This window comes from Mytilus trossulus, chromosome 13, assembly GCF_036588685.1.
Source record: "Mytilus trossulus isolate FHL-02 chromosome 13, PNRI_Mtr1.1.1.hap1, whole genome shotgun sequence".
In the NCBI taxonomy this organism is placed as follows: domain Eukaryota; kingdom Metazoa; phylum Mollusca; class Bivalvia; order Mytilida; family Mytilidae; genus Mytilus; species Mytilus trossulus.
The window spans coordinates 10,746,334-10,761,899 of record NC_086385.1 but is presented as its reverse complement, the minus strand read 5'-3'; the positions used below and the strand labels follow the sequence as shown (position 1 = coordinate 10,761,899).

Here is a 15,566-nt window from a genome sequence, read left to right as displayed (position 1 = left end):
GTACATCTATAAGTCACAATTATTTTTAGTCACAATCCAGAAAATGTCATGTTTTTAAAGAGTCTAGTTATGTATTAATGTTCATACTGACTTCAAAGATTGTTTCCTTTTTGCAATGTTTTAGAATATTTTTTTTCAATTCAATTTAATTTTAACATTGGAGTCAATGAAACCCAAAACAAACCTTTTTTTCTCGCCCTAAATGATACTATTCATTTCAACACTTTGAGATCGTCATTAAACTTTACTATAATCAATGTTGATTTTATCAAATGATATTTTAAGAATGTTTTTTCACTGATTTTAAAGGTGCATATGTTTAAGCAAACCACATACTGAAATAAAAAATAAAAATTAAATTAAATTGGGAATATATATGAATAATTTAAACCTACAAAAAGAAAATATATAAAAAAAAGTATTACCAAAATCCCTTTTCTATTTATATGGTTAGATAAAAGGAGTTGTTGGGATAACCCAAGTACACAAAAATCCACAAATTGTTTCTACATATATGAAACATTAAAAACAAATATTCTTTCCTCTTTCATTACTAAAATAAATCCATCAACCATTCTACATAAATTCCAAATCTATCCCTTCATCTTCCAAATTCAGTACTAAAATAAATCCATTATCCCTTAATCTTCCACGATTCTATATAAATTCCAAAGTAAATCCATTCATAAGTCTACATAAAATTTCAAAGTTATCCCTTTATCTTCCACCATTTTACATATATCCAAAAATAAATCCTTCCATCAGTCTAAATAAATTTCAAAAGTTATCCCATCTGATGTCCATTACCAAAATAAATCCATCTACCATTCTACATATATCCAAAAATAAATCCTTCTATCAGTCTAAATAAATTCCATCCCATCTGATGTCTATTACCAAAATAAATTCATCTACCATTCTACATATATTCAAAAATAAATCCTTCCATCAGTCTAAATAAATTTCAAAAGTTATCCCATCTGATGTCCATTACTGAAATAAATCCATCTACCATTCTACATATATTCAAAAATAAATCCTTCTATCAGTCTAAATAAATTCCAAAAGTTATCCCATCTGATGTCCATTACCAAAATATATCCATCCACCATTCTACATATAATAATAAAACGTTTACTGGTTCTTGAACTTGTAGAACTTTTCTTGAGTATTCCTGACATCTTTTCCACAACATCTTGGCTTGCACCTTCAGATGAGTCATCACTCTTATCTGTGCCGCCATCTTCCGTAGAATTCTCATCTTGACTTTCTTCTTTCTCATTTCTTTTTTCTTCCTTTCTTTGTTTCATTCTGTCTTGTAAAATCATCCTTCTCTGTAATTCTTTCAATGATTTAGCATCAAGTTTCTGATATTCAGCGACCTTGTCAATGACCTCATCATCATCATCATCATCATCATCATCGTCATCATCATCATTATCATCATCATCGTCGTCCTTGTTGTCCATTGATAAAGCGAGCCAATGATTATTTACATCCTCTCTCCTGTCAACATAACTCAAATCATCGCTTTCTTCTGCTGAGCTGTTGAAATAATGTTCAGCATCTAATTTCGGTCTAGAGGTATCATGAAGAAAATTTAACAGCTCTATTTCTTCATCAAACTCAACACGTTCTTCTGGAAAGATGTCTTCGAATTCCAATTCTTCTGATGTTGCTTTCATAAATCCATCTTTCACAACACTCCCCTTCCCCATCACATCATATTCCTCATTTTCAGTTTTTGTTTTTGAAAAAGGGTTCATTTTAACATTTTCATTTCTTTTTAACGGTTCAATATTAATATTACTGTCTTCACCAACTCTGACTGTATAATCTCGCCTTTTTAATGACTCCGAGTTCAAGGTCGTCCATTCTTTTATACTAAATGAACTCAGACTCAACGACAGCAGACGGTCTTTACTCAGGTCTGTACTTCTTTGTTTCACTGACGATAACAATTTTGAAGTTTCCTTTGAATTCTTTAATCTTTCATTTGTCGAAGTACTAGGACGCTCAGAGAAATTTCCCTCTGTATTTATTTTTCTTCCTTCATCTGAATCTAGCCTGAAGCGTACAGATTTCATCTTTTTTTCAGGATCAGAAACTTTAGACTTTTTTATACTGTTCCTTTCAAAATCCTTGTATGGATCCTCGATCCCAAATAAACCCTTATTTAGAGTTTGGAGCACTTTTTGTCTTTCATCAATTGCATGCCCATCAGTTTTAAGTCTCTCTAAATTTTCAATAGGTTCTTCTATCAAAACAGATAAGCGCCTTTTTCTATCTAATAAATCCAACCTGAATCCTGAAGCTCTCCTTTTTCTATCAAGAACATAATTTGGCTGAGGAGGAAGAATACGCATGAATTCATTTTTCTCAGCTGACATTTCCACAAAACTTCTTGACCTTTCAATGCCCTCTATGGTAGAATCAATGTAATTGGCCCTCTGATTATTGTCCTTTTCTTTTGTCCCATTATTTTTATTATTAGTTTTATCAAAATCCTGAACTTCATACTTTATTTTAAATTTATAATCTTGAACTTCATCTTTTGTTGATATTTCCTTCTTTGTCATGGTATCATCTTCCTCAACATCTTTAATTGATTTCATAATTGCCAAGGTAACAAGACATTCAGTCAGGTCATTGGATTCAGATATACTTTTTACAGGAAGTTCTTTAGGTGTTTTAATAACGGTTGTTTCAGGTTTTTTACCTACCAATTTTTCCACATTTTTAGACAATTTTTGTTTCTTCTTTTCAGTGATTTCATCTGCAACATTGTGTCAATAAAAATCTAATGCAGTGAGAGTCAACAAAGCACAATTTGACCCAACACCATTTATAAAGAATAAAAGATAGACTTCATTTGATGTTGTTAGATTTAGAAGTGATGAGGGGGTGGCAATAGGGGGTCCCTTAACATGTTAACAACACCTTGATTTTTTGCAAAAACAGTTTGTCTCAGATAACAGTTAACAACACCTTGAAAAGGGCCAAAACAGGTTAACATAAACAGGTATTCCCCCCCTCCCCAACCTAAGTGATTTCTATTTGCTGTCATGACAATGCATGCTCAAAGTCCTTTATAAATCATTATCATTTATCACAAACTTGAAAGAGTTACCTATTCTAGTAGCTCATCTCTAACACACTTTACATAGTTAGTGCACCCCCACCCCTCTTTATTTTGGCTTGTACTGTGGATTCATTTATTTTCGTGGGTATCAATTTTCGTGGATTGAGAGAAGTTGAGGGTATTTGATTTCATGGTTTTACTTATCACTTCATACACATCCTATAGAAAATGTGTAATTAGTTGAACCTTTGCATTCGTGGTTCACCTGAACCCACAAAAACCACAAAAATTGGTATCCAACGAATAATAATGAATCCACAGTAAACTATCTTCAAGAGTAAATATCTTGACCCCGCATAAAAGGATTCCAGTACATGTCTTGAAATGACCCCTCATAACAGCATTTCAATTGATATCTTGAAATGACCCCTTAAAACAGCATTTCAGTTGACATCTTGAAATGACGCCTTAAAACAGCATTTCAATTGATATCTTGAAATGACCCCTTAAAACAGCATTTCGATTGACATCTTGAATTGACCCCTCAAAACAGCATTTTAGATGATATCTTTAAATGACCTTTCATAATAAAATTTCAATACATATCTTAAAAAGACCCTTCAAAACAGCATTCCAATTAATATCTTGAAACGACCCCTCAAAACAGCATTTCAACATATCTTGAAATGACCCCTGATAACAGCATTCAGTACATACATCCTTTCTTTGATCGATCACTCTTGAGGCTCTGAGTGCTGCCCTTCCAATGAGTTCTGAGTGGCTTGGCTGTTGGCAAAGAGTGGGCGCTGCTTGGTCCTCCCAGACTCTCTGTACTGCTGTGTAGGTGGTAACCTCCTGATACAGAAGGGCCTGGTTAAATAAATTTAATTCACATTATAAACAACATGGGACATAGATAACTGCAACAAATGATTACGATATTTCTTCACTCGAGACAGTTAAGTTTCAATATTTAAAGCATGAGGCTTGCCGAGAAAATCGTAATACACGAGTTACAGTGGTGGAAACTATTTTTCTCTAATGATTTTTATCCTTCCTTTTCAAAGATTTGAGGAAAGTTGTGTACTTTTGATGTGACGTCATCAGGCATGGTCGCCTTTTTTCATGACGTCACAATAACAAAATTTGGAAGAAAACAAGAAAATTTAACATCATAATTAAATTTTAACCAATCATTTGCTGAGAACAGATTTTTCACAGGAAATTTGAAAATAGCACAAAAATTAGAGAAACACTTTCACCCTGCAAGGACGCGTTGAAATAAATACAATAAGAAAAGTTTGTAAAGAAATATTCTAATGTGAGACCCTTTTTTTGCTTTGTGAAAAAGCCATGTTATAATTCTAATATAACATTCAGTGCGTGTGTGGTGTATCAACCAAAACTGCAATGTAAATTGTATTTTTAATAAGCAGCATATCAAAATTGACATTTTTGTTAGTGTTGCTCTGCTAAGTTTGACATGAATTACATAACCTTTGGTGTTAGATAGCCATTAAAATATGTTTGAACTAGTCTATGAAAAAAATGTTTTTTTATATAAGTCTTTGAAACAAATGTTTTTTTATATAGATTACACTGTTGGTTTTCCAGTTTGAATGGTTTTACACTTGTCATTTTTGGAGCCCTTTATAGCTTGCTGTTCAGTGTGAGCCAAGGCTCTGTGTTGAAGGCCGTACTTTGACTTATTATTGTTTACTTTTATAAATTGTTATTTGGATGGAGAGTTGTCTCATTGGCACTCATACCACATCTTCCTAAATCTATTGGATGGAGAGTTGTCTCATTGGCACTCATACCACATCTTCCTAAATCTATTGGATGGAGAGTTGTCTCATTGGCACTCATACCACATCTTCCTAAATCTATTGGATGGAGAGTTGTCTCATTGGCACTCATACCACATCTTCCTAAATCTATTGGATGGAGAGTTGTCTCATTGGCACTCATACCACATCTTCCTAAATCTATTGGATGGAGAGTTGTCTCATTGGCACTCATACCACATCTTCCTAAATCTATTGGATGGAGAGTTGTCTCATTGGCACTCATTATGTGACCACATCTTCTTATATCTATGAATGCTTGTACTTTTATTAATTAGATTGCAACATACCTGTATTTTCAGCCTTTATTCTTCGTACTCTCCTCTTTCTTTCAGTGTCCTCCCCGTAATGTCTCTCTGTTCTCTCCGTCTTCACACCAACACCACTCTCATCGGAAAACTCTATAAAAAAAAAAATTATTTCAAATTTTCAAATAGCATTATGTCTTAACATGCAAATCTTTTATATTTTTTTGTGATGAATAAGTTTGTTTTAGTAAGGGCCTTTTTGTTCTTATCCAATAGCCAAACTGCTGATCTCTAAAAATGAAGACAGAAATATTTGATTAGGTGAACATGATTCATTAGGCTCTTCTTTTTTAGACCAAAATCTCTTTGAATTGTGAATTTTGTTATAAAGAAGCCATTTATTCTAATAAATATATAATCCATGTCAACATGAAATGAAGAGCAATCACATATTTACTTGTAGATTTACTATGGGAAAAAAATAATTAGAATTTATATAACTAATGGATTATAATTATAGAAAATTAAAGATTCATTCAATGTGAACAAAAAATACAAACAAAAGTTTCAAATTTTGTTGAAGTCATATGCCTTGAAGTATCATTGTAGATTTTATATATATATATCAAAGGGGTTGATAAGGTTTCCGGTCTGAGTTACTTCGCTTGTAAACAATTTGTAAAATTACTTTTCTATTTTATACAATGCTTTAAGTTGTTATATTTAGCTGCTCTATGAAGGCTACATAGGTCACCAATCAAAAACCAGGATTCATAAGGAGTTTTTGATGTAAAAGGAATTCAGGGGCTGGCATGTAGAAGAGATTAATTTTAGGGAGGAATTGAATTATTCAGGCCAGTCATAAATAAAGGCAACAGTAGTATACCGTTGTTCAAAACTCATAAATCCATGGACAAAAAACAAAATTGGGGTAACAAACTAAAACTGAGGGAAACGAATTAAATATAAGAGGAGAACGACGACACAACATTAAAATGTAACACACACAGAAACGGACTAAGCATTAGACAAAATCCTATGAGAACAACAAATATAACATTAAAACCAAATACTTGAATTTGGGATAGATAAGTACCGTGACACGTCTTATAGTAATGTGAATTTACACTCAAAAATAAGAGAAAACAAACGACACAACGGAAACACAACGTTAATATGTAACACACACACAGAAACGAACAATAATATAACAATGGCCATATTCCTGACTTGGTAGAGGACATTTTTAAAGGAAAAGATGGTGGGTTAGACCTGGTTTTATGGCTTGCCAAACCTCCCTCTTTTATGGCCATGTGAAATATAACATTAAAATGACAACAAAACATTACAGGGCTACAATATAAATAAACTGGAGAACACATGATGTTGTGAGAAAAAGCAACGACTATTTAAGAAATCTTTGGTAAAAAATATTGTTACTTTAAAAAGAGTATCCTGCTTAAAAATTATGCATATACTGTAAATTAAATATGGTAATTTAAATTGGAGGTTTTAACTATTGTAAATAATATGAACAGGTGAGCTTCACAATAGAAAGAACTTGCATTCTGATATCCTGTTTTTCTAAAAAAAATTGTGAATAATTAAAAATGCACAAAACAAGTGAAACTGCGAGCTAATGCTCACTGATGATACCCCCGCCGCAAGTGGATAAAATTAATAGTGTAAAAATATGTAAGTGTTCGGTAAACAGGAAGTTGTCAAGTGATGAATCTGAAAACGCATCACACGGTATAGCTGACTTATATAAATCCTGAAACCAAATTTCAGAAATCCTTGTATTGTAGTTCATGAGAAAAATGCGACGAAAAATATTCATGGGACGGACGGACAGACAGAGGTAATACAGTATACCCCCCCCCCCCCTTTTTTAAAGCGGGGGTATAATAATTTCCAAACTTACAGTAAATGTATTTCAAACTTTTCTATCAAACAATGGAAGTAACTCAATAGTGTGACAAGTCATGTGATAAGTCATGTGATCACCAACCAACCTTCATTGCCTTCATCTTGAGGAAGGAGTTGAGAATCTTTCACCATCTTAGTAGGAGAAGCAGTTAAGCTAGAATGTTGAGGGGTTGGAGGTATTACAGTTAACATGGGTACACCTACAGGTAAAACACAGGTAAAACAGGTAAAGCACAGGTAAGACAAAGTGCAAACTACAGGTTATGATTACAAGTGTACACAATGTTTGATGGACAGCAAAATTGAGCATAAAATCTTATAATTCCTTATTCAAAAGGACTACCGTAAATTGCTCATTCTAATGCAGGTGAGAAAAGTTCTTACGTTTAATGACAATAAAGTTACTATTTTTTGTAACTTTTCTTTAACAAAATTTGACAAAGAGGAAACACAGTACTTCTCATTTTCTAACAATAAACAGGAATTTCTTATTCATCTTTCTTTTATATTATTGAGTCCATCAAACATAGCATATATTGGAAAATATATTATAACAATTTACTTATACATTTGCAAATAAAAACATTCAAAGCTTTGATAATTATATTCTGTCATATTTTTCATTCTTTTAATAATGTTGATAATGAAATACTTTATGATTTAAAGATTTATTGATACATTAAATAAATGTTCTTTGTATTTTTTTGATGAAGTGGTGTGTCATATTTATTTTTTGTAAATTGTTTTGGTATAAATTAGGCTGGATTTTTTCTAAATTTAATTGCTGCATGTTTTTCATGCCAGGGTCCTTCATAGCCAACTATACAGTATGGGCATTCTTCATTGTTGAAGGCCGTACTGTACAGTTGCCTATAACTAATTAGATCCACTTCATTTGAACTTTGGTGAATTAATTGTCTCTTTGGCAATCATACCACATCCACTTATCTATATATTAAGCAGAAACTTAAAATTGAAAATGAAGCTTTTAATCAGGCAAAAAATATGACAGAATTATTAAATATTAAACAACAAATCATACCATCACCAATTCATAAGCACATGTAGCAATTAACCAAATTAATATACAGGGATTCAGAAATAGTATATAACTTTTTAACATGGCAATTCAGTGAAACATGTGAAGAAATGTGAAAATGTGAAAACACATGGCAATTCAGTGAAATATATGTGAAAACACATGACAATTCAGTGAAACATATTAAAACACATCACAATTCATTGAAACATATTTTAAAACACATCACAATTCATTGAAACATGTTAAAACACATGGCAATTCATTGAAACATATGTGAAACACATGACAATGAATTGACACATGTGAAAACGGAAAACAATTCAGTGAAACAAAATTCTGTGAAACACATGACAATGAATTGAAACACATGTAAAAACACATTACATTCAATAAAACATATGTGAAAATACAACAATTCATTGAGGCAAATCAAACGTAAATTGGAATGAGAAACCCAGCGAAACAATTATGAATATGAATGACCATTCAGCCAAACATATATGAAAACACATGAAATTTTAATAAAACATGTGATTACATGCTACACTTTTATAAAACCTGTAAAAACATATGATAAAAATATATAATTCATTGAAACATATGTGAAAACACATGATAATTGATATTTCTCACCATCAATACCCTGATCTTGTCCAATAGGCGGCAGAGAAACAGGAATAGTCATTCTTGTCCCCTCACGACTGGCCTCTCCAATAGGTGTGAGTGGCATCGCACCACTAATATGAGGCAATTGTGGCACACTTGACTGGTCACCACGGACACTGGCCACTGGAACACTGCCCACATATTCTTTTTCACTTTCGGCATTATCGAATGGCAAGGGAGAAGTAGCTGAAAAGATAATAACAAGTGAGTTTAAGTTTACAGGAATCTGACAAAAATCATACATTATTTGATAAATTCCTGATCAGTTATTGTAACAAATATCTTGATGTGCTGCATGATTGTCTAAAAAATTGTATTGGTTCTGTATTTTACTGTAAGACTGATGAGAAAAAATCTGAGTCTGAAGTGCATATCAAGATTTTAACCTTAAACGGGAATGCTCAAAGTCGAATATTTGAAAGCCAAGTATGAAAAAGCATCAAAACATTTCAAGAGCTATAATGACCAAAATGGATCTAAAAAAAGTCAAAACAACCTAACCTTTACTTTGCAACAGGAAGATGAAACCATAGTTTTTTTTATAATCTATAAATTCAACAGACAATTTTAGAAAAGTATATTACAAATTATGTCAGTTCCAAAGTTACCTGACTTACTGAGCTGACTATGACATATGGGCTTTGCTCATTGTTGAAGGCCACACTGCGACCTATACTATAGAGCGCTAGCAAAATCACTGCCTATAGTTGTTAATTTCTGTGTCATTTTGGTCTCTTGTGGAGAGTTGTCTCATTGGCAATCATACCTCATCCACTTTTTTATATTGACTGAGCTGATCATAAAAAACAGTTTAAAGAGATTTCACAATACTTTACTTTTTGTTCTTGTAGAGAAATTTCAGCCTTTAAATTTTTTATAATGTATATATATCATACTGTCAAAACCCGAGGATTCTGAAAGTCTTTTAAACAGAAAGTAAATTCTGGAGCAACATCGTTTGTAATGTTGATTTTGATTGGATAACTTCAAAAATTTGCATAGCATCAATTCACAATTGATATATGCCATGAAAAATTTGTGCAAGTGCAGACAACAGTATGACAGATTTAAAATGTATGATTAAACATTGGTTTTCTGTCAGTTTCATTAGAATAAAGATAACATTTAAGAACCTTTGTGAGCACGCTCACATACCCCACGTCCCCACATTGTCATTGGAGAAATTAAATAAGTGTAAGGAAAACAATTGTATAAGAAAAAATATTGAATAATAATTTCCTGTCAATATGCACATCTACATGCATAGTATGTCCTTATTATCTACAAAATTTCATGAAATTCTGTTGTGTGGTTTGAGAGGAGTTGCGATGACAAACTGTTGCAGTAGTACACTACAGTAAATAAGTTCAAAGGGGCGTAACTCCTAGAAAAAAAATTGAATCGCAATTTCCCGTCCATAACTCTTTGCGTGGGGTATAAATATTGTATTTTAAGCTATAATGCATTGCTAGTAGCCTTAGTTAGCAACCATCAAATCACCAATTGATGCCGTTGGAGCTTAAAATACAATACAGTTATCTCTTGAATGGAGTGTTGTCAGATCCTTGTAAGCAAAGCATGGTCACATGATATGGTCACATGATCTGGATTGTAATCAGACTATAAATTGATTTTTGGGCTTTGCTTATTGCCCGACCATGCAAGGGCTGTATAGCCAGTCAAGGTCGTTAAAAACTTCCATTGGTTGTCTTATTGTTGAAGGCTGTACGTGACCTATAGTAGTTAATGTCTGTGCCATTCTTGTCTATTGTGGAGAGTTGTCTCATTGCGAATCATACCACATCTTCTTATTTATATTAATAAAGCACTATATTATTGTTCTGATTAATATATATTTGAAGGTAAAGTCCAGCAGAATATTTTGAAAATAGAGAAGACAAAAGTTTCAATAGTTTGTAGACTTCAATTATGTGTTATATCCATAGAAAATAAGGAAAGGTTTGTTTTAGTCACAAAGCCAAGCAAATTTGTATCGATGACATTGAGTCATTCTGCAAAAAAAAGAACATGGTTAAGTAAAACATATATGTATGAAACAATTGATATTTTTGAAACAGAAATATTTGCAGATATATATTAAGAGAGAGATCGAGAAGATCAGACAATTTTGTGTTAAATGGAGAAATGTGACATATGCAATTATAATATTTAAGAAATAGAAAAATGTGTAAGACAGTTCAAGCTTCATATATACATTTGTTGTTTTTAACAATTCCTGCATCAATTTGCACAATGACTTCCTCAGTATAAAGATTTACTTCCCCTTGTAGCGAAATATTGCAAATAATTAGCCTTTTTTTCTAAATACATTGACATCTCAGCTATTAATTCTTTAAAATCAGTGTCTTTATCTTCAGACAAATACTGTACAATTGTCTTAATTTTTTAATACACAAAACTGTATATTCAAATATGCTGCTATTAAGGGGAGATAACTTCAATAAAAGGGAAGTAACTGTGTAAATTGAAAATATGGAATTCTAGTATTACCTCTTGATGACTCTGAATCTAACAAAGACACACAAGTTAATTTAAAATTTTATAATTTGATTTGAATACACCCTTTGTTTCATGTTGGGCTGCTGTCTCAATGAAATTAATCCAATAAGTTTTGACATTGTATACATTTGATAATAAATCATATACTGTTTTATTCTAGAATAATCTAATACACATAAAATCATCCAACTTCCTAAACTAGCAAAATAACTAGACAAAATAATAAAAAAAAAACAATATGGATTTGTCTGCATTATATGCAAATTCTTCATGCATTTTACAACTTTTTCTCAACTGATTCAAGTTACAAATAATTTAATTTGATATAACTGTAATGCAATACTACAGAAAGAAATCTCTTTTCGTCTTAAAAAAAATAATCTATGAAATTAATATGAAATTGACAATACTGATGAGATTAGCAAATCTGTAAAAAGCCTATAGCAGAATAAAATACAACAATGTTACTAATTTACCAAATTTTAAAATTGATACCACGGCACTGAAGGTCACATCTGTATATGGAAATAAAAATTGTATCATTTATGATCTTTAAAACTATATTTATAGCAAGAGTGTGTGTGTTCTAATATCTTTCTTTTTCTTTTAAAACAATATTGAAAATCTCCTACCCACCAACCCCATTGAATTATAAAAAAAATATTGAAGTTAAATCAATTTTTTTGTTATGCAACATGTTCAGTGTTTTCCTTTTTGTTTTAAAAACAATTCTTTACAACTCTTTCAGTTAGGAAGATATCCTTTTTTTAACCATATGCAAAATCTGTTTTGTTTTAAAACAATTTTTTGCTTTTCCTTCAGTAAGGATGATATGCTACAATACAAAAAATGTTTATCTTTTATTATATCAAATCATGAGTTAACTCTCTTTACTTATCTATGAAAACCCTTTGTAACATTAAAATTTGTTATCAGATGATGACGATCTAATCAAAATAATTCAGTCCCTTCCCATAACAATCTCTCCTACTTGCAAGGGCTTGAATTCCTATAACGATAAAAACTCTTCAGGAATCCTGGATTTTGATTGGTGCCCTGCAGAAGAGGTGACCAATCAGCAATCAGCTCAATTTTATTGAGATAGGTAAATCTCCAGCTAATTCCAAATGGTTGATTGAAGATTTTTCATTTTCATTTCATTTTCATTCAGGCGTTAATGTAGCAATCATAGATCATCTGAATATAATGAGTGAATTATTCGGTTTAATGACAATTAGTTTATTTTTATATTCTGATAATCTCCCATTAATTGCTAAACCTACCTTTATCTTTACTCCTTCGTTTGAGTGTTTTTCCCTTGATTGATCCAGATCGACTAGATGCTTCAGATTTGTCTTCTGGAAAGTCTGTATTTAAGACTCCTTTCGATTTCTGTGAATCTAACAGAGACTGAAAAATTAAAAAAAATATTAAAATAAAATTGTCTGAAATGGGAACAAAATATTGACCTATTTAGGGGAATGAATTGTTTCCCCTGAATTAAAAGGACTAAGGAAATTAAATTCATTACTTTAATTCTATTGTGGATTAAATTAAGGGGATGTAATTCTTTATCATTCCTAAATAACATGGTTAAAAGACAATTATATGTCTACATGAGCACAATTGCAATACTGTGATAAGATGAAGATTCCATTAATAAGCCCAAATAAAATATTTGATTGTTTCCCTTAAAGGAGTGTGTGGTAAATATGTGCAAGATACTGTCTCATAAAATTGAGAATGGAAATGGGGAATGTGTCAAAGAGACAACAACCCGACCAAATCAAAAACAACAGCAGAAGGTCACCAACAGGTCTTCAATGTAGTGAGAAATTCCCGCACCCGGAGGCGTCCTTCAGCTGGCCCCTAAACAAATATATACTAGTTCAGTGATAATGAGCGACGCCATACTAATTTCCAAATTGTACACAAGAAACTAAAATTAAAATAATACAATACTAACAAAGGCCAGAGGCTCCTCACTTGGGACAGGCGGGGTAAATCATGCATTATAATAATTAAACTTTATCATTTCTATCAACATGTTTAAAAAGCATGAAAAGCTGAAACTTTTTTCTTCATTTAAAATTTCTTGAAAAAAATTCTCACATTTACAAATATATGAAAGGGAAACAAAATTAAATGTAAATTAAGTGCTAAATTTAGAATAGTATGAATTGATCACTAAGATATAAGAAAAGAATCCAACTTTTTTTTATGTATGAATGTTTATCAAGACAGTCAGTGATGATGCCAGATCTTTGAAAGCCTGTTTTTGTAAATGTTGACTTTCAGTTGTCTTTTTTTTTTGTTCTGTTGTCCAATTGCTGTCACCTTGATATGTCTCAAATTTTATCTTTTGCAAATGCGTTTTTTAACAAATATAGCAAATAAGGATCTACATGTACTAGGAATGCAACGATGATATTATCCACTAACACATTGAGTATACTTACCAAATTTCCAGTCAGCACCTTGCTAATTTAGCTAATGCCTTTATTTTTTTTGGAGTTCAATATCTTACTTACGAGTCTAAACTAAATATTCCTGATATAATACCTACTTTTAATGGACATCTTGGCTTGACTGCTTTATAATATCGAGCATGTTGTATTAATTGTGTTGCTCCATGTATCAATTTTCTGTCTCCAAAATGGTACTCCCAAAATCTTATATACATAGTTATCTATTTTCCCCACAAAATTCAGACCAAAGGTCCATAAATATTCCACTAACAACTAGTTCATGATTTTTCCTGTTTTTTGCACCTAATTATAAATACTGGTCACATAACATTTGCAACTAGTCAAATTGAATTATTATCACTTTTTCACCATTTCAGGTCAAAGGTCAATAATTACATACTCCCCTTATTAAATGATTCCTATTTTTTTGTGGCCTTATTTTACTGCTATTTGTCACATCACTTTTGCAAATACATGTAGTTAAAATTATGAGTATCACTTTCTCATAAAATTCAGAGTCAAAGCAATAAGAATAATCCACCGAAAAATACTTCCTACTTTCTTTCTAAATTTAACAAAATACAGCTAGGTTATGACAAAGGTCAAAACATAATCCACTTAAAACTAATTACTACTTTCTAATGCCACTGATCACAACATTTTTACTCTTATATAATCATATTAAAACAGAACATCTTCCAAAGTTTTGATCACTTTTAAATATAAATTTTGACATCAATTATTAGACTTAAATCCCAACAGAAGTTGCTTCTCTATGGCTTTTAAAACTCAAGTGTTTACAGTTAGGATTTTCTGATTTCCAAACACTAAAATCATAAGGTTTATTTATTTATTACAAGTTTGATCGTTTATATCAATATACAATGTTATTTCCATTGTTTTATGCAATGAAGGTCTACATATAATAGTAATGCTGCAGCCGATTTAATAAGTTTATGTAAATAAATCGAAAAAAAAACTTCGGTTTCTTTATAGTACAATTTGAATAAAATTTGGATCTATTATAATTTTCATTCGTATAGTTCTGGACATAATATTCAATTTCATGATGCTTGATGTATAGGGAAAACGGAAGTATTACATTTTCCCAGCATTAGGTTGGCCTTTTGTGTACCAAATTGCGTTCTGAAATTCTCTTGACTTTTTATTACTTTAACATATTCCCAATCATTTATTTATTTAGTATATTGATATATAATATAATAAAGCCTGACGAAAGTTCATTCTGTTGTTTCGGGATTGTTCTTAAATACTCGGATACATCGGGATTTTTCAATCTCTAAATTCTGAAAATCAAGTGAAGGCTGCTTGGAGTTTGCATGCAGCAAAAAAAAGTGAAACCTTTGGGGGAACAACGTAAAAGTAGCATGTTCTGACAGAATATTAGACTTAAGTGAAATGTTTTTGACATCTCTTTTGAAAAAGGTCAAAATGGCTGCCGTTGATATGGACACAGCAAAATTTGAAAAGTGAACCATTTACGGCCTTCAACAATGAGAAAATCAAATGCATTACATTTAGTTAGAATTTGTTGAAAAAATATGAAAAGTGAAGCATTTACGGGCTTCAACAATGAGCGAAACCAAATGCATTATATTTAGAAGTTGCTTTAAAAAATATGTAAAATGAAGCATTTTAGACCTTCACCAATGAGCTAATAGCAACTGTTGCCTAAAGAGTGTTTCAATGGAAGTCGCGAATTTCTGTATTCTTCCCATTATGATGTCATTGGTCTATATTCTT

At 31.5% G+C, this 15,566-nt stretch overlaps 1 protein-coding gene across 9 annotated transcripts in view; it reads right to left on the bottom strand.

The window, feature by feature from the left end:
* LOC134695530 (uncharacterized protein KIAA2012 homolog) overlaps positions 1-15,566 on the bottom strand; it is a 107,657-nt gene that overhangs the window by 57,225 nt on the left and 34,866 nt on the right. For all 9 annotated transcript variants that reach the window (XM_063556812.1, XM_063556813.1, XM_063556814.1 and 6 more), the window contains 6 exons: positions 12,618-12,744; positions 11,326-11,343; positions 8,782-9,000; positions 7,193-7,306; positions 5,220-5,330; positions 3,800-3,952 (listed from right to left, as the gene is read on the bottom strand). In XM_063556812.1, coding sequence (XP_063412882.1) covers positions 3,800-3,952; positions 5,220-5,330; positions 7,193-7,306; positions 8,782-9,000; positions 11,326-11,343; positions 12,618-12,744 — 742 coding nt within the window. The remainder of the gene's footprint in view (positions 1-3,799; positions 3,953-5,219; positions 5,331-7,192; positions 7,307-8,781; positions 9,001-11,325; positions 11,344-12,617; positions 12,745-15,566) is intronic.